The 24,664-nt window shown below is 35.6% G+C and overlaps 2 protein-coding genes across 2 annotated transcripts; one reads left to right on the forward strand and one right to left on the reverse strand.

The window, feature by feature from the left end:
* Positions 1 to 953: 953 nt before the first annotated feature.
* On the forward strand, positions 954 to 3,054 carry LOC121972436. The gene is made up of 2 exons (XM_042524105.1): positions 954 to 1,749; positions 1,967 to 3,054. Exons 1-2 carry the CDS (start codon positions 954 to 956, stop codon positions 3,052 to 3,054), a joined length of 1,884 nt encoding a protein of 627 aa, XP_042380039.1.
* A 9,533-nt stretch (positions 3,055 to 12,587) lies between these two features.
* On the reverse strand, positions 12,588 to 22,199 carry LOC121969969 (3-ketoacyl-CoA thiolase 2, peroxisomal-like). Its single transcript, XM_042520318.1, has 14 exons — positions 21,963 to 22,199; positions 21,696 to 21,772; positions 16,201 to 16,285; positions 15,945 to 16,071; positions 15,769 to 15,867; positions 15,624 to 15,691; positions 15,409 to 15,516; positions 15,246 to 15,323; positions 14,935 to 15,067; positions 14,753 to 14,849; positions 14,264 to 14,387; positions 14,071 to 14,179; positions 13,451 to 13,534; positions 12,588 to 12,817 (listed from the first exon to the last, which is right to left on the reverse strand). Exons 1-14 carry the CDS (start codon positions 22,041 to 22,043, stop codon positions 12,771 to 12,773), a joined length of 1,317 nt encoding a protein of 438 aa, XP_042376252.1. The 5' UTR covers positions 22,044 to 22,199; the 3' UTR covers positions 12,588 to 12,770.
* Between the last annotated feature and the right edge of the window lie 2,465 nt (positions 22,200 to 24,664).

A 24,664-nucleotide genomic window follows, 5' to 3' on the forward strand; every position in this document is an offset into this window, starting at 1 on the left:
GGAGTTTTCTTGAGTTTCTTTGTGACGTCGCAGAGAGACAGAGCTTAAGTGTTGATTGAATTTGTGGATGTTTCTTAATTGCATTCTAACTAGTTTAAATTGTCAGATCTTTAGATTTCATTTGTTTTCTTCCCATTTCAAGAAAAACCAGCAAATGTTCTTTGTTAGATTTCATGAATAAATGTTGTTTCAAAGTTCTGTTATGGAATTGAGTCAGTTGAAAGTGTAAGAAGGAACAGCAGTTAGGGATTCAATTAATACTCAGGATTCAATTTTAAGTTCATAGCATAGTTCTAATTTTGAAGTAAGTTTCGTAATATAGATTTCAAGTAGTTTTTGTTTGTTGTAAGAGTTGTTTCATCAATTTGATTCATTCATGATTCATTGCAAATTCAACTTTGATTTTTGCATGAATGTGCAGTTTTGTTCAGTTAGATTTTGAATAATTAAAATTAATCGTTAGGTTTTGTTTGAATGCATGGTTGAATGCAATTTTAAATGCAGAAATCATGAGTCAATAATTCTAGGTTAGTTTGATTTTAAGTAAATCATTGAAGTTTAGCATGAATTCCTTTTTATTCTATTGAATCTGTTTTAGAGATTAGCAATTTCATTACTGAGTTTGAATTAATAAAAGTTTCTATTCAATAGAAAGGAATAAATAAATGAAGATCACATTTAGACAAGCATATTTTCTAGTTAACCTCGGAAAAATACGACTTGGGACTCCATACTACATTCCTTTTATTTAGTTTTGAATTGTTCCAATTTAAATCAATTTAATGCACCACGTGACATGCAATATGGTTGACACCAAATTTTGGCGCCGTTGTCGGGGAACACATGTAATAGAAAAGTGTGATTGTTTTAGATTGTGAAATCTTTGATTACTTTGTTTGCATTTTATTTGCTTCCATTGGACTTATCTGAATACTCATTTTGTTTTTGATGTCATGACCAGGACTTCGAAGGACAAGCTATTTGAGTTAGATCCAGAGATTGAGAGGACTTTCAGGGCTTTGAGAATCCAAGAAAAAGCTTCAAAAGGCTCTGAAAATACCTTATCACATTCAGATATTCCCATGGCCGATTCTAATAGAACTATGAAGGAGCTTGCAGCTCCTGATGAGGCTTTCAAGTATTCGTGCATCACTTATCCAAATTTAGCAGGAGATTTTGAGTTGAGATCAAGGCTGATTCATTTACTTCCTAAATTTCAAGGGTTATCTGAAGAAGATCCAAATAGACATTTGCATGAATTCCATGTGGTATGCTCAACCATGAAGCCACAGGGAATTTCAAAAGAAGATATCAAGCTAAGGGCTTTTCCATTTTCATTGACTGGAGTAGCAAAGGATTGGCTATATTATTCGCCACCAGGATATATTACCTCTTGGATTGATATGAAGAAGGATTTCTTGGAGAAATACTTTCCAGCATCAAGGACCGCTACTATCAGGAAGAGTATTTGTGGAATTCAACAAGTGGTGGGAGAGACACTTTATGAATATTGGGAGAGATTCAAGAAGCTATGTGCAAGTTGTCCTCAACATCAAATTAGTGAGCAGTTACTAGTTCAGTACTTCTATGAAGGATTATTGCCTATGGACCGAATTATGATAGATGCGGCAGCTGGAGGGGCTTTGGTGAATAAAACTCCAGAACAAGCTAGAGAGCTCATTTCTAATATGGCAGAGAATTCTCAACAATTTGGAAGTAGGGCTTTAACTACAAAGAGGAGTTGGAGAGGTGCAAATGTTTTCTAATGAACAAAAGGAGATAAGGAATTCATTGTTGGAGTTGACATCTTTGGTGAAGCAATTGGCATTGAATAATGTTAATCAAACTTCCACTTTGCCGAGCACACAATTTCCATATCAATCAAGGGGAGTTTGTGGTATTTGTTCTAGCCAAGAGCATGATTCGGAGTTATGTCCTAACCTTCATCAAGATGAGTCTTTGGCAGCGTTTTCTAGAGCTCAATTTTCTCAAAAATATGATCCTTATTCTTCTACCTATAATCCTGGTTGGAGAGATCATCCAAATCTAAAGTATGGTAATTCATTTCATCAACAACCACCCTTGAATCAAAGTTTCCAGCAGCAATTCCAACCTTTTCAGAGACAATTTCAGACTTATCAGCAAATACCTAATCAAAATCAGCAACCTCATTTTCAAAATAAGCAAAATCAGCAAGGTTTCCAACAGCCTGCAACTCAATTCCAGCAGCAACAAACACTTCCAGCATCTTCAAGACTGAGTTTAACTCAAGGGAACTCTAGCAATACCTCAAATTCTGATCCACAACAGGCTAGATTGGAGGAATTGATGCAACAAATCCTTCTTCAGCAACAAAATCAGCAAAGGACAGATTCGGCAATACAGAATATAGAAAGGCAGATTGGGCAACTAGCTTCCAGCCTTAATCAAATGCAAGCCCAAGGATCCAGTCAATTGCCTTCACAAACTACTCCTAATCCCAAGGGGAATGTTAGTGCTTTAACTTTAAGGAGTGGGAGGAGAATTTCAGAATTTTTGAGTGAAGAGAAAGCTGCTGAAAACTTTCGAGAATTACAGCAGTCTAATTCCAACAGTGAAGGAATTCAAGAAGATCAGAGTGTTCCAAATTCAAGTTCCATTCCAGCTTTGATTGATCCATTGGACTTGGAGCATTCACAAAGAGGTGGGAGAATTAATCCAGAAAATTCCAGCAGCTTTTATTCGGCAGAATTGCAAAATTCTAGCAAAGCTGGAGATTCAGGAATTCAGAATTCTATTCAAGAAAATTCAGAGCTCAACGTGTCATTGCCTTTTCCTCTACGAAAAACTCAACCAAGGAAGAATATAGAAGAGGAAAGAGCTAAGGAATTTCAAGAGCTTGTGAACTTATTTAGCAAGGTTGAGGTAAATGTTCCTTTGCTTACAATGATCAAGCAAATTCCAAAATATGCAAGGTTTCTTAAGGATCTCTGTGTGCATAAGAAGAAGTTGAAGGGGAATGAATTGATCAACTTAGGAAAGAATGTATCTGCTCTTATTCAACCAGTTCCCTAGAAATGCGAAGATCCAGGAGTGTTTACGGTACCTTGTGAGATTGGGAGTAGCCTTTTCAAGGATGCTATGTTGGATTTAGGAGCTTCGATTAATGTGATGCCAAGATCAGTTTTTCAAACTTTAGGGATTGGACCATTGTTGCCTATACGGGTTGTGATTCAATTAGCAGACCGCAGTCAGACTCACCCAGCTGGAGTTATTGAAGATGTATTGATAAAGGTGAGGGAACTTATCTTTCCTGCAGATTTTTACATACTTGATATGGAGGGAGACTGCTTGGCCAGTAGATCTCCACTTATTTTAGGGCGACCATTTTTAAAGACTGCAAGGACCAAGATTGATGTTCATGCGGGTACACTTTCTATGGAGATAGAAGATACAGTGGTTCAGTTCAGTATTTTTGACGCTATGAAGCATCCTAGAGAGGATCATTCTATTCTCAGCCTAGATATTTCAGAGGAGCTGGATATGGATTTCTTTTCAGGTATTGATTCAGATTTTGTAGTGGATGATCAGAGTGGTGGATTATCTTCGGTTTTGGGAGACATTTCAGCCGTGGGAATGAATGATGAGTTTAGTGGATTATTTTCGATTGAGTCAGGTGATTTATGCGTAGGGGATTGCTTAGGAGAAGCTCTACCCCTAGGATCACTCAGAGAAGAAGAATTATGTGTAGGGGATTGCTCAGCAGCATTACCCTTGGGATCACCTAGTGTTGATCAGATACAGGATGATTTGAAGTCATTGCCTCAACACTTGAAGTATACTTACTTAGGATCGAATCAACAGTTGTCTGTTATCATAGCCCAGAATTTAGAACCAGATCAAGAAATAAGATTACTGGAGATTTTGAGACAGCACAGGAGAGCTATTGGATGGACATTGGCAGATATTTTTGGTATCAGTCCTTCTATTTGCATGCATAGGATTTATTTAGAGGAGGATGTGAAACCAGTGAGACAACCCCAGAGGAGACTTAACCCACTGATGCTTGATGTAGTGAAAAAAGAGGTGACTAGACTTCTATAGGCAGGTATCATTTACCCTATTGCTGACAATCAGTGGGTGAGTCATATTCATGTGGTGCCAAAGAAATCAAGAGTGACAATAGTGGCCAATGAAGAGAATGAGTTGGTGCCCATCAGAGTGAAGAATTCATGGAGTTTGTATAGACTACAGGAAGCTGAACCAGGCAAGCAGGAAGGGTCACTACCCTTTGCCTTTTATTGATCAGATGTTGGAGAGATTGGCAGGTAAGTCACATTATTGCTTCCTTGATGGTTACACAGGATATTTTCAGATTTGCATCGCTCCAGAGGATCAGGAGAAGACTACTTTCACTTGTCCTTTCGGTACATTCGCTTATAGACGCATGCCATTTGGACTCTGCAACGCTCCAGGAACCTTTCAGCGATGCATGGTGAGTATTTTTGGAGATTTACTAGAGCATTGCATGGAGGTTTTTATGGATGATTTTTCTGTATATGGTTCATCTTTTGATGCATGTCTAGGAAATTTGTCTAAGGTTTTAGATAGATGTATTGAGACAGACTTGGTGCTAAATTTTGAAAAATGTCATTTTATGGTTGAGCATGGTATTGTTTTAGGACATATAGTCTCTAGGAGAGGAATTGAGGTAGATCCTGCTGAAATTAGTGCTATATCTTCTTTATCTTACCCTGCATGCGTGCGGGATGTTCGAGCTTTTCTTGGTTATGCAGGATTTTACAGGAGATTTATTAGAGACTTCAGCAAGATTGCTCTTCCACTGTCACAGCTTCTTCAAAAAGATGTGGAGTTTCAGTTTGATTAGAGGTGCAAGGAAGCTTTTCAGATATTGAAGGAGACTTTGATTTCTGCACCTATTATCAGGCCACCGGATTGGACATTACCATTTGAGCTTATGTGTGATGCTTCGAACTTTGCCATTGGGGCAGTACTGGCACAAAGAGTAGAAGGAGCACCACATGTGATCTGTTATGCATCAAAGACCTTAGATTCGGCTCAAGCAAATTACACCATGACAGAAAAGGAGCTTCTTTCTATTGTTTTTGCTTTAGATAAATTTCGTTCATATTTGCTTTGTTCTCAAGTGGTTGTATTTTTTGATCATGCAGCTTTGAAGTTCCTCCTCAAAAAGCCAGATGCTAAGCCTAGATTGATTAGATGGATGCTTTTACTCCAGGAGTTTGATTTGGAGATTCGTGATAGGAGTGGGAAGGAGCACTTGGTTGCAGATCATTTGAGCATAATTGAAGGGGAACTGGATCACACAGCTATTGATGATGATTTTAGAGATGAGCAGCTTTTTAGGGTGCATGGTGAGTCTCCATGGTATGCGGATCTGGTTAACTTCTTAATAGGTAAAGTTTTTCCTGCACAATTTTCAAAATCTCAAAAGGACAAGTTGAAAAGTGATTCAAAATATTATGTGTGGGATGATCCTTATCTATGGAAATTTTGTAGTGATCAGATTATTAGGAGATGCATACCTGATTTTGAGTTTCAGTCTGTACTTACATTTTGTCATGCATCTGAGTGTGGGGGACATTTTGGACCCCAGAGGACAGCTAGGAAAGTCTTAGAGTGTGGATTGTATTGGCCTACCCTTTTTCGTGATGCTTATGTATTTTGTAGATCTTGTGATAGATGTCAACGAACTGGGAACATAGGACCTAGGAATGAAATGTCTCAACATTACATGTTATTTTGTGAGATATTTGATGTATGGGGTATTGATTTCATGGGTCCATTTCCTGTCTCTTTTGGATTTTCATATATATTGTTGGCAGTTGATTATGTTTCCAAATGGGTGGAGGTCATTCCCACCAGGACTGACGATTCTTCAGTTGTTGTTAGTTTTGTCAGGTCACATATTTTCTGCAGGTTTGGAGTGCCTAGAGCTATTATTAGTGATCAGGGGTCACATTTTTGCAACAAATACATGAAGGCCATGTTGAGCAAATATGGGGTTTCACATAAAGTGTCTACACCTTATCATCCCCAAACAAATGGACAGGCTGAAGTGTCAAATAGAGAGGTGAAATCAATTCTTGAGAAAACTGTGAGACCTGACAGGAAAGATTGGAGCAAAAGATTGGATGATGCACTGTGGGCTTACAGGACGGCTTTTAAGACTCCTATAGGGATGTCCCCATACAGAATGGTTTATGGTAAAGCTTGTCATCTTCCGGTGGAAATTGAACATACAGCTTATTGGGCAATCAAAGCTTGTAATTTTGATGCTAGCCTGGCAAAAGAAGAGAGAAAATTACAACTCCAAGAACTTAAGGAAATTTGTTTAGAAGCATTTGAGAACTCACGAATCTACAAAGAGAAGACCAAAAATTTTCATGATAAGCACATTGTGGGTAAGGAATTTCATATTGGTGACAAAGTGCTTTTATATAGGTCACGGCTCCAATTGATTAAAGGTTCGTTGAGATCTCGTTGGGAAGGACCTTATGTTGTGACTAATGTGTTTTCTTATGGAGTTTTTGAGATTAGGGAGGAGGCTACCAACCGGATTTTCAAGGTGAATGGGCATAGACTCAAGTTGTTTCATGAGATTGGCAATGGAGAGATTATGCAAAAGATGAAGATTGATGATGCTATCTACTCATGTGAAGGGGAGTTTGTTCCAACTTAGTTTTCTTATCATTTTCATTTCTAGTAGTTTTAATAAAATGTTTGTTTTTGTTCAAAGAATTTTATTGTGTCATGAGATTTTAGTTGTTGAAATTTTATTGTTTGAATTGGTTTTGATTTGAATAAGAAAATGACACCCCCTAGCAAATTGTTCTATAGCATGTTAGAATTAGAGATTGTGAGCTAGATTTGAGAATCTATTTTTGGGGCTTTATGTCAAGAATGGATTTTTAATTTTCTCAAGGTTTCTATTTAATAACGGACACTTGATTGGTAAATTGGATTGATACATTCTCATGCCTAGTGAGGATGAGCCTTAATTGAGTGATGCACTTGTGTTATTGCTCTCTAGAACTTGCTTTGATTTTTTCAAAACCATAATCTAATGGATTAAATCATGTTTATGAAGGTAAATCTATTTGTTTCTTTCTTCCACACAAAATCTTGCTAATTTTTCTTGATAATCATCATATCAATTTATGTCTTCTCTTTATAAATCTTTCGGATGTGGATACATTGTATGCTATATGATGGATATTTTGGCCTAGGTGGATCAAGTTGAAGTGTGGGGGTAAGAGGGAGAATTTAATTTTTTTTTTGGAATACTCGGCTACATGAAGTGGATTGGAAGTGGTTTAAATTGGAAGTTTAATTGTAAATGGTTGTTGATGGAATTGTTTAAAAGATATGCTATAGGCAAAGAATATTACTGTGGAGTGATGGCAAAACTGAATTTGTGACTGATATAAGGATGAAAATTTGTTGGTATGATGTTGTTGAGTGTAGTGGTTTAATCAGAAAATGGACCAAGTTAAGTTCTTTTGGGTGCAAAAGCAAATGGTGTCCGAGCTTTTCCATGATTGCTACAAGCTTTATCTTTTGATAGCAAAGAATTTGAATGTTTGAATAAGGAAAATGTGAATGAGACAGCTCTAGCAGAGATAAATAAACAGAGGAGAAAAGAATACAGAAATGCAGTTTAGTGACTTCATTCCAATTTGTTCTGTGATGTTATTTGAATGAAGCCATCTCTTAGTTATTCAATAACTAAGTTTTGTGAAGGACAAATTTTAGAAGGTTGCATGCAAGTTTTTATCTATTGAAGAATCAAAGAGTTACTCTATAGAGCTTCAATTGTAAGGCTTGAATCAAAGGATCAATTAGAATTAAAGTTGATGGAACTGTGAAATTCAGAATTTGTTACAAGTTCGGTCTAGAACATTATAAGTAATTCTAATCATTGAGTTGCAGTGATAAAAACAGAGAGCAAAATGATGGAACAGAATTCTGAAGGAAGGAGGACAATAGCAATTACTTGATACAAAACTCAATAGTGCGGAAGGCTGGAAATTTGTTGAAATTGCATAATGTAGTAGTGGTAGCAAGGTGACCAATTGATACTTTTAATGGTGATGAACTTAAATGTACCATTAAACAACAGTTGAATCCAATTGAAATTTTTTTCGTATCAGGAAGCTTGATCGGAGGTCCAAGAATCGGAATGGAAACTGAACCATTTAAATGAAAATTCCTGAAATGTAGAGCTACTGTTTAGTGATAAAACCTGTTTGATTTCTGAATTTAACATAGTATGTCATTTACAGCGAGAGTAATGAGAGTAGAGTTTGATAAAGCTGTGTACTCATTAGACTATTCAATGTGAAGTGTCAAAGTGGAACAAGAATGGAACAGAACAAAATTTGTGAATCTGTTCCTATAGTAAATGTATCAAATTATTGAGCATTTGTTAAGCTTTCATTGCTCGAGACGAACAAAGGTTTAAGTGTGGGGGAGGTAAGGTATGATCCAAGTTGTTCATTGGTTTAATGCACGATGAGAGAAGATGATGAAGTGCTGAAATGTTGAAGTGGAACCAGAAATGAAGAAGTTTGTATATTTGGTGTGCTTAAATTCAGAGGAAAAAGACAGAGAAGATCTTGCATTTGATGAAACAAATCGTGATGCATTATAAGAACTTTGATGAAGTGTTGAAATTGAATTGTAGAGCTGAGAATTCTGAACTACAGTAGTTAAGGAGCAACACTGAAATTGAAATGGCAGAAATGTGTGGGAATCTGATTTGAAATGCAGGACTTGGTGCCAAAATGTATCAAAGATCAGTTACAACATTTAAATAAGTGAAAAGTGTAAGTGGAGCTTTGGGATTTGTAGTAACATATGGTATTGTGATGGAGTTGAGCTCAGATTCTGTAATCAAAATGCTAGAATGCAAAATTAGAGTATTTGAAAGGATTTGTTAAAACTTAACTCTTTATGGTTAAATTGAGGTAATTCTTAATTTCCAATTCTGAATTCTTCATCACAGAAGTTAAAAGCATATCTCAGTTCTGAAATGGAACAAATAAAAACCAAAGGAGATGTTAGTTGCAAAGACAGATATGATAAGGAAACAATCATTCCGGTAATACAGAAATGAGAACTGAACTGTTGTATTAAAATGTTGTGTACCAACTTGTTAGTGATGCAAGGTGAAACAAATGGTAGTAATGCTTCAAGGATTAGTAGGTTCATTAGTAGAACTTGAAAGAAATAGTTAAATGGGAGATGCACAGTGAGTTTTTGCAGCCTAACAGAAAGGAGATGTGCAGGGTACTAAAAGTCAAGTTTTTATTGTGCAGTTTGTGCCGGAAATTTTGAAAGGTTAAGAATTGCAATTAAGTAATGAAAATTGCTGAAATTGGTAATGAATGAAATGGTTTTCAAGGGTTAATTTTTAGTCATGCATTCATTGAGATTAAAGGAATGAGAAGTAAATTGTTGAACAGTGCTTAAGCAATTGGAAGAATGTTAAGGAAGAAAGTTTAAAAGGGAAGTATGGTCAAGAATTCATTATATAACACTCTTTTGTTTCCATGTCTTACACTAGAACTAAATTTATACTTTCTTTCTTATCTTTTCTTTTGTTGCTAATTCTATCTTTTCTTGCCTTTCCTTGCTACTTATGCTTTGATTTGTACTTAATTCACATTCTTACATTTTCTTTTTCATGATTAACCTTCATAGTATGGTTTGTATCCATGATCATGGTGGAGAGTAGAAGATAAGCAAGCTTATGGTAGTTCATGAAACACAAGTAGCATGAGTGCCCTCCATTTTTGTGATTACATGTGAGATAGGATGAGGGCCACAAAAACTCTATCTTGTGAGGTTTTTAGTATGAAATTAATTTCAATTTATTCATGATGGATGGAAATTATTATGTTGTTAACTAAGAGTAAAGTTTTAAGTCCATGAATGCTTGAGATTTTGGAATGTGATAATCTTTGATGGTTTACTTTCTTTATTCTCTAATCATGTTTAGGAATTTGTTTAGGGGGTGCCACTTAAGTAGGAATTTTAGTTTTTCTTGACTTTCATGGGACGTTCAAGAGTAAGTGTGGGGGAATTTGATAACCATGATTTTACTGTAATATTCTCATTCATACAATCATGGTTTGATGTAGTTTTCATATATAGAACTCATATTTACACTACATTTTTATACAGTGTATCAATTTTGGACTTAATTGCAAATTATGTTATTATGACTTTATTTTGATGCTAATATTTGTTCATTATTTTGTAGGCATCAAAAAAATCATGGACCTGATCAGATTAGGTTGCATTTGGGCTCAAACCTAGGGTTAAACGAGGCGATCAAGCTCTGGATTGATTTGGATCGTTCATTGAAGTTTGAATCAGATCTACACCATCCATTGAAGATCTGAACCTTCTGACCTAATGTAGAGCAGATCTTATCCGTTGATGAAGATCCAGAGATTTGGATCCAGATCTGAGCTCATCCAGCCGTAGATCAAAGTCGAATTATTCTGGGCCGTCCGATCAGATTTGAGGAGAAGTTTAAATTCAGCGAGATGCTACAGTGTCATGTGAGCTCGGTTCGCGATTTCTTGCCACTGTTCATTGTCTTCAACATCTACGACGCCGATGCTCCCATCAACATTTCAATCAGAATTCAAGATCTGTCATCACCGGTAGCAATTGGAGGACTGGCGATCATTTTCCAACCTTCAGATCGCGAGAGAAGGAGTTTTTTTTCTGTCGCGAATCGTTGCGTTTCACATTCACCAAACAAACTCAGATTTTGGGAGTTTTCCAGATCTGAGGGATTCTACCACGCAACAGAAGATTCAGAGGAGTTTTCCGGAGGTTCTGCTTCGCATCCATTCTTCAATTAACTCGCGAGTTCGCCATCGATTAGATCGATCGATTGACGAACGCGATTCCTCGCCCTTCCTTGTTCCACGGGCAGTGAACTTTCGATGAGATTGCAAGTTTGAAGGGAGGTTCCTGATAGCTGCAATTCTCATAATCTTTAGCTGTGGAATTGAATCATTGCTGGTGATTGCTCAAGAGAGTTTTCTTGAGTTTCGTTGTGACATCGCAGAGAGACAGAGCTTAAGTGTTGATTGAATTTGTGGATGTTTCTTAATTGCATTCTAACTAGTTTAAATTGTCAGATCATTAGATTTCATTTGTTTTCTTTCCCATTTCAAGAAAAACCAGCAAATGTTCTTTGTTAGGTTTCATGAATAAATGTTGTTTCAAAGTTCTGTTATGGAATTGAGTCAGTTGAAAGTGTAAGAAGGAACAACAGTTAGGGATTCAATTAATACTCAGGATTCAATTTTAAGTTCATAGCATAGTTCCAATTTTGAAGTAAGTTTCGTAATATAGATTTCAAGTAGTTTTTGTTTGTTGTAAGAGTTGTTTCATCAATTCGATTCATTCATGATTCATTGCAAATTCAACTTTGATTTCTGCATGAATGTACAATTTTGTTCAGTTAGATTTTGAATAATTAAAATTAATCCTTAGGTTTTGTTTGAATGCATGGTTGAATGTAATTTTAAATGTAGAAATCATGAGTCAATAATTCTAGGTTAGTTTGATTTTAAGTAAATCATTGAAGTTTAGCATGAATTCCTTTTTATTCTATTGAATCTGTTTTAGAGATTAGCAATTTCATTACTGAGTTTGAATTAATAAAAGTTTCTATTCAATAGAAAGGAATAAATAAATGAAGATCACATTTAGACAAGCATATTTTCTAGTTAACCACGGAAAAATACGACTTGGGACTCCATACTACATTCCTTTTATTTAGTTTTGAATTGTTCCAATTTAAATCAATTTGATGTACCACGTGACATGCAATATGGTTGACACCAGGGTTCCATATATAAGGTCTTCCCACCTTCTTAGTTTAGCAATATGAGGCTAAATGTATACATATATGCATTACCAGAACAACAACAAAAAATAAAAAAAATAATTTGAATTAAAAGATACAGAACTCAACAAGTACCATTATATAAATCATCTATGTTAGTCCGAGAGGGCGATATTAGAATGTCAATGAATACGTAACTAATTGTTTGCAAAATGAATGTAATCTTTGAGGCTCAAGAGTAACCCTGGTGCAAAGGATGAAAATACTCCTGACATTGCCAAGGATAAAGATTAAAGGTGATATACACCAAGGATAAAGATGAAGAGTAAAGGTAATATATACCAAGGATAAAAAAATACACAGGAAATTGACTTATTCCATCAAATCTCGCAGCTAACCTCAATTCTTGAGATCACAAAGCTGACATGCTGAGTGAATTGGCCGATCAATTCATCTCCTTGTGCCATAAACAGAAAGTGAGTATTTGACAATGCTGATGTTGGAACATCCAATTGACCAAAAATAGATGAGCAGGGTAGAAGAAAGCAAAATCTAAGGATGAGGCACTACATCCCAAGATGGCCGACGAACCAGACATCCACGAACCACCTTTTTTATGAATTTTGTACAGTTTTAGGGGAACCGAAACATTAAAAATAACTCAAAAACATTATATATATGACGCCACCAATTTATCTAATCAATCTATATTAAAAGCTGCACCATATAAATTTTTATTAAACAATATGAGCTAAATACGAAAAATGTAGTTCTTAATAACATTAACTAACGAGATCATATTATTTGCTAAAGACCCGATCCCCGAAGAGCAACCTTGGACAAGAAGCTGTCAGACTAGACTTCCTTTGCTGATCTACACATCACCACGCTCGAAAACAGCGGCAGCTCCCATGCCGGATCCTGCCGTATTTTTTTTTTTTATCAAAAACATTAGATAAATTATTATAAGGCAAGCAGATAAGGAGCTAGAACTAGAGTAAATACCCTTCACTATAAATTTAATAATTCTTTTATTTACATGCACTTATTGTGCTTTTTTTTATATGCGCTTCGTTTGTCAATAATCTCAAAACATTAAAGTAATATTTTTTAAATTATATCACAATTTAGTTCACTATAAATTTAGTAATGATTTTTCCTACATGCCCTTGTTGTACCTGAGTCTCAAAACATCAAACTAGTTTTTTTTACATATAACCTTTTATTAATTCACAAGTATATTTAGGAAAGCAAATATCATTACTCAGCTCAATCATTCATTTCATTTTCTTTATTTAGTTATAATTTTCATAAATATCTCCATTTAATTCAATTACATATTTTTATTTAGTTTAATTGAATGGCTTTGTTTAATTTAATGAAATGCCTTCATTTAATTTATAATTTTCATAATAATTAAAATATTATAATAAAAGTACTTCTACCCAAGGTAAATGTTAAAAACATATTTACTAGATCAAATCTAAGATATATGGACCTTCCCCCTGGTTCTATTTATGATAAAGGGAAATAAGTTATGGAAAAGGGTGAGACCTATGCACATTGAAATAACTCCAAATCTGCAATTCTTTCCTCTCCGCTTCATCTCATTTAAGAGTGTGCTAACGCATCGAGCACCTTTATGATAAAAAGAGTATTAATTAGAAAATTGAAGGGGAAAAAAACCTGCAAAACAACAGTGTCAAATAAATTAGCCCATAAAATACTAAGAGAATGAAATTATCAACCACACTATTTTGTCTAGTGTTGCCGATGAACATTTCACATCCCTAACAACTACGAAGAAACCAAATATAATACAGCAAAAAGATGTTAATTGTATGATCAGGTAAGGTAGATTTTTAGTCCTTATTCAAACTAGCCCTAAAAAGATGTAATTTTCAACTCGGACCTAGTCATAATGCAGGTAACTGTTTTCTTTTTTCCTTTTTTTTTCTCATCCCTGATCATCTGATTCACACTGTTAAATATTTGATGTGAAACTAAATTTTAACCACTCACGAAATAGCAAAAGACCTAAATGGGCCTTGGGATTGAGAATCTTACCTCATTCAAGAAGAGTGTTATATACTGTGGCCAATAGTTTAACTGGTAATAGCGAGATCAACCATTTGAAAAAGATATCATTACCCGGCAAATGGACTTAAATATACCTGTAGCGCCCAGTGGATGTCCAAGAGCAATAGCACCTCCATTAACATTAACCTTTTCAGGATCCAACTTCAGCATTTTACAACAATACACGTATTGCGAAGCAAAAGCCTAGAGAGGAAAGAAACTAAGAGATGAAGTGTTTTCCTTTAATATTTTACAGCAGATCTCAATAAAATAACTACACTTTATTACCTCATTTATTTCAAAAAGGTCAATTTCATCAAGCTGAATACCAGCAGCCCTAACTGCTACCGGAATTGCAACAGCAGGACCAATCCCCATCACACCAGGCTCCACTCCAACTGCAGAGAAGCTCCTACTTACACAAATTGCATATAATTCATACAAGATTACATTACAAGGCACCTAAACAAATATAGAATCAAGTGTTTAAAACAATGAAATTGCAGAGGAAATTCAAAAGGCTTAGTAGTATAATATAATGTAGCTTAGTGCATCCAATATGAAGGGGTGAGCATTGATGAGCACATACCACAGAAAGATCTAACAGTTTATGAGAAATAAATAAACATACAAATTGACGGTATAGACAGTGTGGTCTTAAATAGACCTTTGACATATGGAAAGTTATGGACCTTCATCTGCTCAATAGAAATGTAATGACACACAAAAAAAACATTTTAACTTTCATTGAAACTTTGTACAAAATAGAGAAATAACCTGAATATACCCAGTATCGGTAGTCCTTTTTGCATTGCTAAATCTCTTCTCATGAGGAGGACAGCTCCAGCTCCATCACTCACTTGACTAGCATTGCCTGTGCAGATGCCATATCTGTTATGTGGATGGCAAATGGGATGTGAAGGGATGGACAATGTTCACAAAATTTATGTTAATATTACCAGCAGTGGTGCTTCCATCCTTCTTGAAAGCTGGTTTAAGCTTCGAAAGAACTGACATTGATGTGTCTGGGCGGATTCCATCGTCGACAGAAATTGTGACTTGCTTCTGCTCTCCTGTTTTTGGGTCTACAACCTACATAAGGTAATAATGTGACAGGTAAGTGCAGAATAGCAATAGAATAGAAGAGATACTATATATATTATCATCCTATTGACTTGGGTAAATGAATATTTTAAATATTACTAATTGCTAAGATTTAGCAGTGGGTTGAAAATCAAATATTAAATAGCCTTTTTCAAGCTTTAAATACCTTTGTAGTAACAGGTACAATTTCTTCTCTGAATTTACCTGCAGCATTTGCTGCAGAAGCCCGCCTATGAGATTCAACCTAGACAAGGATAAGATAGCATGTTAAAAAAAGACATTTGCAATGTCTTAAAAGGAATAGAAGTCTGAATAAACATATAACCCACAGCTGCCTGATCTTGCTCCTGCCTTGTTATTCCATAACGATGTGCAACATTTTCAGATGTAATACCCATTGGAAGTAGACAATCTCGAGCTTGTGCAAACATTTCAACCTGAATCATATGTTGTACTTAATTCATGAGAATATTCAATTATTTCATTTTTCCAGTTAAGTTTTAGAACTTAATACAAGAAAAGATTTCAAGTCAATACAACATACTCTAGGATTAACAGGTCCAATCCAACCGACACTGTCAACTGTCATTGACTCCAAACCTCCACCAATGCCTACATCGGATATGAAGAACCAATAAATTCATAACATCAAGAAATTTTGATAACTATCAATTCACTGAAAAATCTACCGATATCATAAAAACCAGCTTTTATACAAGCAGCAACATCAGCAACAGCCTGAAGACCAGATGAGCACTGTCTGTTCACAGTTCTGAGTGGAACAGAGTCTGTTATTCCAGGGTAAAATGTTCAGACAAGATTTTGTTTAATTAAAGCATAAACAATTGCCATAAAATCTAGTGACCAGGAAATCCAGCATAAAATGCTGCCATTCTGCATTCAATTGCCCTCTGTGATCCTGGGGCCAAGACAGTGCCAACAACAATATCACCAACTTCACTTGGCTTCAGCTGAGTCTTATCCAACAATGCCTATGATTAAAAGTGTAGATATTCCATCATTAATACTCAGAATATTTCTAATGATGCCTAAATTGAGTGTTTATCTCTCTGTTTAAGTTAATTAAATTTCAATTTTCAGCATTTCTACAAGTATCTCACCTTCAGAACTGTTGCGAGTAGGTCTTCAGGGTGTGTATCCTTGAAACCCCCTCTTTTGGACTTGCAAATAGCAGTTCGGCATGCGCTATCATACACAAAAAATAATAAACGCTAAGCATAAGCATGCATAATGGCTATTCCAGCTAAACAAACGTTGACATCTACAAATGCCAAAAGGTTGTGTTGTAATAGAAAATAAATCGATTGCAAAAAATATCACAAAGAACACAAGTTTTATCAAATCTATTGCATCCTTTTAATTTTTGCATATCTATCTTAGCTTATCAAATTATATATCATGAGGTAACTTTACTGTCCAAATATTGAAATCCATTGTTTGTACAATGATGCTTCTAAGTGTTTTGAAGAGATTCTTGGTGGAACAATGCTCATATGTGAATGGATTCAATCATGTTGCCTTGAGGATGGTTTGATGTATTTGACAAACGGTTTAAAAGTAAGATTTTTGTGTGATAAAGATATGTGTGAATCAAATTTGCACAAACTAGGTAGATTGTGCTGGAGCTCGTGACTCAAGGAGTTAAAATTGTGTCGGTTGAAGACCTAGAGACAATGCCTTTGGGCAAGTAGTTGAAGACCTAGAATCAAAGCCTTTGAGAAAGTGGTCAAGACTTGGAGGCAACTTCTTTGAGCATGTGAAGACCAAGAGGTTAGAAGTATTTGGACAACGTCATGGAGGATGATATAGAGGTTGTAGGCATGGAAGATGGTGAACTATGAGAGATTATGTAAGTAATAAAAGGTTCATGCTTTTGGGTAAGATTATGTAGAGGTTACGATGATTGAGTCCTAGAGGTGATCCTAGTTGGTTGGAGTGTAAAGTCAACTGCTGAATCGACTAAACCTCTTGCTCAAAAATAAAATGCAGCCTATTAGGTTTAGTCAAGTAAATTTAGGGTTGATTCAACTGAATAAGGTTCTAATTGATTGATGGATTGATCCAATCAATTAAACTTTTGATTGTTGGCTAACAAATGCTAGTTAGATGATTTCAGTCAACTGAAATTGTTTGAAAACTAGCCATTGGAGGCCATTTATATAAGCATTAGACAAATTTTCTTTAGATAACCATGCACAAATTTGATTTTGATATTCTAACGTTAAGTGGTCAAAAAAAAATATATCCAAAGCCTTTTAGAAACTTTTAATGGGGATCCAATCCATAATGTCAGAGTATACGAACAAGAAGACTCGTGGAGCCTTCATAGCCGTCATCTTTGCCATGTAGGGCCTAGGCATCCTTGTTGAAGGCATGGTCGCCATCATTGTCTCCACCGCTTTAAAGAATCGATTCTAGGCTCCTCCGTGCTCGGCCGACCTGGTAGGCTCCACAGTGCCCGAGGCTGACTACATATGGCGTATCATCCTTATGTTCGGTGCGTTGCCAATAGCGCTCACCTACTACTAACGGATGAAGATGCTAGAAACAGCACAATCCATGGCGCTAGTGGCAAAGAACGCGAAGCATGCGATAGTCGACATATCAAAGGCTTTGCAAACGAAGATCGAGGAGTAGGGGAAGGTAGATCAAATTACGTCGTTGAACACCTTTCGGCTCTTCTCATTGGAATTCGTGAGCCGCCACGGAATGCACCTAGTGAGAGCCACGCCACCTTCATCATGCTAGCAAAGATCTTCTCAGCAGGCCTTCGTTCGACATGCCACAGGTTCTCGACAGCGATCAGCAAGCTCGTAGTGATCATTGGATCCTTCAGGTCAATCTACCTGGCACAAAACCCAAACTTGGCCAAGGACAACCACAGCTACCCGACTGACATCAGGAACTCGCCAAATGCAATATTCTTGGGCTACTCTGCACCTTTGTCTCCATCTTCACCATTGACAAGCTCGGCCGGATCGACTCCGTCAGAAGAACTTCATAGGCAATGGGATTGAGTCTATTTGAATTAGATTCATGGAGTCAATTTGGATTGATGTTCATGGAGTCAATTTAGATTGATGAGGTTTAATGAGTTAGACTCATTGGGTGAACTTCAATTCACCATGGAAGATGAAAGGTCAATTTCGAAAATGACCATCGACTCATGAAGAATTCAAATGTTGATTTGAATTCTAGAAGGAAGACCAAAAGACTTTTCATGAAAGATGATTAAGATTAATTCATGAAGGAAGATCAAAAGACACATGACCTTTGGAATTCCTTAGATGAATATAAATATGATTTATGTATGGAGTTTTTATTAGATGAAAACTTGTTGTGTCCATTGAGATTCCTCCTCCTCATCTTCTTCCTCCCTATCTTGGCCGAAACATGCTTGGTGATTGCTAGCACAACCACACGGACACGTGATCATGCTGAGATCATAGCTATCAGGAGATCAAGTGCACGCATCAAAGGTATGACCTTCTAATCAAACTTAGTATATGATAGTTTTCCATCGCATGGATCTTCTGGAGAGGACCTAGTAAATTTTCTGCTGCACTTTTCGCATGTTTAGCACACTAGATCGCTACAATTACCACCATACTTTGATTGGGTAATTTTGCATATAGGAAAAATTGAATAGAATATTTACATATAATATGATTTTGAGAATTATCTAACAATAAAGAAAAGCTTTGAGACACCAACAATGAATATAGAGATTAAATCAATTTCGATAAATGGAGCAATGAAATGAAGAAAAAAGGACAACAAATGCAAAAGCTATGGTAACACTCCGATGTTGACTCTCATCGAAGCAACTAAACAGGGTTAGACCCTTTAAGAGCGTAAAGGAGGTTTAGGAAAAACTCATAGTAGAGTTCTAATTGACTAAAGAATGGTTTAGTCAACTAAATTGTTATTGTTGGATTGCAATGGCTAGTTGATGATTTCAAATGACTAAATTGGATTTGATTCGATTAATTATTAGTTGACTGATGTTGCTCGAAAACTAGCTATTGGAGTTGTTGGAGACTATTTTATATAGTGTTGAACATGTTTTCTCTTGGTAATTATGCACGAATTTGATTGTGATATATTAGAATCTAAGTGGCTGAGAAAATATTGTCCAAGGGATTTTAGAAACTTCTTCGAGCCCTGGTTAATTATCTTTTCTTTTCTTTTCTTTCTTGTTATATCATTGTAGAAGAAGATACAATTTGAATGAGGTTTCTCCACCTCTAGATACAATATGCCCGTCCAGAGAGTGGCATACTTATTACAATGGAGCAAAGGATCAATTTCCGACGGGTCATGCCCTCAAGATAAAAAAAATCCTTCCACCCCTAACCAACTTAGCGGTCGACTATAAGCTAAGCCTGTGATTTATCTCCCTTCACATAACTTGGGGATGAGCTATGAGGGGTGCTTAGGGTGAGTGTAATCACCTTTTGATACAATATTATATAGTGAATTTTGGAAATAATTTATCTAAAGAATTAGTAGGTTGTGGAATAGGACAAGCGTTCAACCCAAGGTTTAAAGTCTCATGTAGTACCCATTGGCACTGATGAAATTTGTCATTCCATCTACTTACTGATACGATACGACACTAGATTTGTCACAAAGCCAAAAAGAAAAAGAGAAGAGAAAAATTTTATCGACTACGACAGAACGACGAAGTGAGGGGAAAAATTTCCCCTCTTTCCATTCCCCTTTTCCTTTTTGCTTTATTTCTTTTTTTTCCTTTCCTACTAATTGATTACTTTCCCCTTTCATATTTATTTTCTTCCCAACTAATTCCTTTTCTTTTCTGCTAATTTTTTCCTTTTTTTCTCTTTCACTAATTTTTTTTCCTTTTTCCTTCATCTTTATTTTATTTTTTTCTTAATTTCCTCCTTGATTTATTAATTAATTTTTTATTTACTTACTTTCATTTTTGTTTCCCATAATTTACATGAATCTTTTTTTTCCTTTTTAGACTAAGTATTTTTTCCATAAATATTAAAAATAAATAAAATATAATTAATTTTATAAAATATACTATTATTTTAATTAAATTTTCAACTAAATTATTCTTAATCTTATAATATAATTTGTATAATATAATATAATATTTAATCTTAAATTATATTATATTTAAAAAGTACTAAAACTATATTGGGCACGGTATGATACAATATAGTATTGAAATTGTATAGTTGATCTTAAATCGAAACTCCAATACGACCTAAAATTTTAAACCTTATTCAAACGATGTTAACATTGTCTTTTTGAGTTTATTTCTTGTCTTATTTTTGTTGTTCTTAAACTCAGACACAAACAAACACACAAGAATCTTTTTTGTGCATATCTAACGAGTTTTATTTATCCCTACATGTGTAATAGAAATAAAGTATTTTAACTTGTAGGTTATAGGTAACTCCCCCTTTAGTCTTCGTCCATCCACACACCAATCCTAATTATTAGGTAACAATTAAATTAAATATCAATACTTTAGTTAAAATAATAGCTAAAATGACCTAACAGTTTTTGAGCTGTATAATATATTTGTTATTAAGGACATGAAAAATTTGATCAAACTTGTATATGTTCTAATAATTTAGCAATTACCCTTAAAACAGTTCTCTAGTGTTCAAACTGTTTTGTTGTCTAACTTGAATCTGCTTCTCTACTCTTTCACGACAGATGAGTTAACTTATTATCCAACTAGAGACTTTTATGTCTTCACAAATCCAATTTTCTAACCCACCATACTGATGGGGTTTCCTAAGAATACCTTTAGGCCTTGTTTACATGAGAAGTGGGAAAAGGGAATAAGGATGGAAACTAGTATGATGGAAGTAGGATGGAAGAGGGTCGATGATTCCATTGTTCTTGTTTTTTTGAGAAGAGGGAAAATTATTTTAGTTTTAATTCATTTGTTTACTTAAGAGGAAATTAGAAGGATGAAGGCTTATATTTATTCAAAAGATATAAATGCCCTCCATTTGGGTACAAATTATCCAGTAATAAGGGTACTATGGTGTCTTATATTTAAGGATATTTTCCTTCCATCCATTTATGCCCAAAGCGACTAAAGATGAATTGGGGAGCTAAAGATTCGCCTAAATCAAAAAGAAAGGTAATTAAATTTATTGATTATAAAAAAGTGGTTCATCCACTTTGTATATATCTATTCCAAGAGACAACTCAAAGGAAAACTATCTTGTAATCCCTCCGCCTCACCTCTCTGTTTTTTCTATATATTTATCCTTTAGATTTACTATCTATCAGAGAAACAAGGCCTAAAGTGAACAGAGGATAGAACATATTGTACCAACACAGTAAACAAATCCTTAAAATCTTGGTAAGATCGAAAGTTCAGGGTAAGAATGAGATTAGGTTTCAAAAGCAAATAGCTGAATCATACTAAAGATATGATTCAGATAAAATCGTTGCCCTAACTTGAGTTCAGTTAAAAAGGATTTCAGTCCACTATTTTACAACAAAGGACAAAGCATTCCAATCTCAAAATTAATAGGAACGTCGCAGTAGGATCAGAAGATAATATCAAACAGAAACACACGAGCAATGCACAAAGACTTACGCAACGATGACCACATCGTCGCCGTTGGGAGAACTCCTCTGGTATTTTGCGTTGTCTCCAGCAGCGCAAACCGCAGTCTGCGAAAAGGACGCCCAAATGAAAAAAAACAAAACAAAAATCAATACGAAACCAGAAACACAAGTTAGTTATAAGGAATAAAAAAAAAAGATTTTAAAAGAACTATATGAACAAACGCCAAGCAGAAAAAAAACAAACTCTAAATGGCGGAAGGATGAAAAACGAAATTGAGACCGAATCAACTAATACCGAGAGGACGGGAAGATGAGATGGGGAAGCGGGTTGGAGATGGTGGAGGAGGATCCGCTGTCTCTCGATCGCATGCTCCATTTCCTATACCTCGCTGTCTTCCCTGTCGCGGAGACTGGAGGAGATGTATGAGGACTTCTTATATATTAGCAAGAACGCGATTTGTTGTTCGTGGAGTTTCCAGTGAATTGCAGACAAGGGCAGGTCTCGCCGTCTCGGAATAGCTCCGTCCGCATATGAAAATCATACATTGATTCATCAGTAAACGTCCATTCAATCTGACCTTTAATCACAACGGTCTCAGCCAGTTTTAAGAGATGTGCGGTTGTTGAAGGCTGAAGAAGACTTTGGTGTGACTCACTTGATACGAACCCCGATTACCGTTTATCACGTATAATCATAGTTTAAATGAAAAAATTGTGATTTACATGCAGACTAATGGCATTATCAGTAAGTAAACACAAATTAATTTTATCGATAGCCTTTGGTAAATGAAAGAAATAGAAGAAAATGATAAATTTGGAAAAGCAGAAGTTTCTGTGAAGTGAGGACGATGTGGGTCGGTAATGTCGTGGAACATGCATTTGGAAGAAGGGTCGCGGTCAACAGAGTAAACGCAAGACTTTTTTTTTTTTAAGTCCGGCAATTGAATCAGTAGGTGGGTACGCGTTTACTTTTTTATTACCCTCTCGGGTGGGTTCCACGCGAAATTGCTACTGCAATCTTGTTGTTGACGTTTGAGTTATACCGCGTTCGAGAATTTCAATGACATGATAAGGATACATGAAGAATCATTGACTTGTGATCGATCAAAAGCAATAAAAATACAATTAAAAGATAAAATTAAAATATATTTATATATTGTTGGTGATATGGATTATAGTGACATGGTAATCAAAGTTTAAGGTGATGTTTAAGTCAAAATTAAAGTGATGTGTAAGTCAAAATTAAGATAGAGAAGCATTCTGTATTTGATTTTGTTGATCGTCTAGCCCCAAAGTTCTCAGGTTTTACCCGCACAACCTTAAAGCAGGACGCTCAGATAAGACTGATCGGTTGCAAATTCGATCGGAGATAAGAACTTTAGGATTTTACTCTCGAACAAAAAAATAATACATTCGAGTGATAAAAGGTCCGTCAGGCTTAGCTCCCTTAGCCTCGTAAAGCTCTTAATATACAATCGGTCGGATAAAGGCTGGTCGAACATAAGACTTTCTGTGTATGCTCGGCTAGGCAAAAGGTCAGTCGAGCTTAGCACCTTAGCCTAGTAAAGTTCTTAATATACGATCAATCGGATGAAAACTGGTCGAACATAAGGTTTTTTGTGTATAGCCAACCGGGCTTAGCGCCCTTAGCCTCGTAAAGCTCTTAATATACAATCGATCAGATAAACGCCGGTCAAACATAAGACTTTCTATGTATGCCCAGCCGGGCAAAAGGCCGGTTGGTTTAACACCCTTAGATTAGTAAAAGTTCTTAATACACGAATGGTCGGATGAAGGATGGTCGAACATAAGGTTCTTTGTATCCTCCCAACTTGTAGCAGACCAGCTGGGCTTAAAGATACTTAGACTTATAAAGTTTGCAATATACGCTTAGGTGAGGAAAGGTAGGCCAAGCTTAAAAGGCACCTATCCTTTGGAGGCTTCACATGAATGACCAACTGGGTAAAGGTTGGCCGGATTTAAGATTACATGATATCTTAAATGTTGCTTTAATATACAATTTATCATATAACTCCTTAATTGGGTTATTGGTATACTATGGGCACCATATCGGTCTCTGAATTGAATTTTACAATATTTGGGGTACGATGAAGCAGATTAATACAAAGGCAGGTATAAATATGGCCAGCCTTATGGATCAGGCGAGATATACTGAGTAGACAACTTCTGACAACATTATAACAACTTACCAAAACTTATCAGAGAATATTCCTTTAAAAGTATTCCTCAAAGTTATTATGCCTCCCATAAGCCAGCTAATCAAAATAGCATATTTCTTTAATCACCTTAATAAGGCGCAGGAGCATAAACGACAAAAGAGAAACATCTGTGGATAGAAAAAAAAATTCCTCGGACTATCATTGCGAAGTACCCAAACTGTACTTTTTCCATTACTTAACAAACTCCGACGCAAGAGACCACCTCACGATCACGAAGGTTGTGAGAGGTGATATATAAAGGGGATCCTCTCTGTTAGCAATGCACACAATTAGCATCATCTAAGCTTTATTCTCATGTGAGCACTTTCTCTACTGTTCTTCATTCCTCCATTTGGTGTCGTACTGACTTGTTAGTCGGAGGGTCTTGCTAGGGACCCCTTACTTGCTCTTTGGTCACTAACATTTTGTTGGATAGTCTAACTGTGTCAGGATAGGGGGAAAGTTCTATTCCAAGCTAAAGAAATCTTCCACCGATCAATAAATCATCCATCAGAACCAGCGCGCCATCCCCTAGCCTTCATATAGGATCAGATGACATAAATCACATGTTCATTAGCTAATTAATTAAAAAATAAAATTCTTAAAAATATATCATTTTCTTTTTAGAAAACATAATTAATTTTTATATTAATATATATATATATATATAATAAAACAACATTTACTATTTTATTAAGAATATATACCATTTACTAACTAGCTCTTAGTTAATTTGGTGAAACTCAAAATTAAATTACGTTAATATTTTTTTGTCTTT

The sequence above is a fragment of the Zingiber officinale genome, chromosome 4A, assembly GCF_018446385.1.
Source record: "Zingiber officinale cultivar Zhangliang chromosome 4A, Zo_v1.1, whole genome shotgun sequence".
In the NCBI taxonomy this organism is placed as follows: Eukaryota; Viridiplantae; Streptophyta; class Magnoliopsida; order Zingiberales; family Zingiberaceae; genus Zingiber; species Zingiber officinale.

Excerpts from the sequence above, each read along its gene's own strand:
- LOC121972436 (XM_042524105.1), top strand. The coding sequence starts at position 954 with ATGACCAGGACTTCGAAGGACAAGCTATTTGAGTTAGATCCAGAGATT. Across the intron at positions 1,750-1,966 it reads TACAAAGAGGAGTTGGAGAG|CGTTTTCTAGAGCTCAATTT; the intron begins GTGCAAATGTTT and ends AGTCTTTGGCAG.
- LOC121969969 (XM_042520318.1), bottom strand. The coding sequence starts at position 22,043 with ATGGAGCATGCGATCGAGAGACAGCGGATCCTCCTCCACCATCTCCAA. Across the intron at positions 14,388-14,752 it reads CCGATACTGGGTATATTCAG|GAGCTTCTCTGCAGTTGGAG; the intron begins GTTATTTCTCTA and ends TTGTGTAAGTAG. Across the intron at positions 13,535-14,070 it reads ACATCCACTGGGCGCTACAG|GTGCTCGATGCGTTAGCACA; the intron begins GTATATTTAAGT and ends TTTATCATAAAG.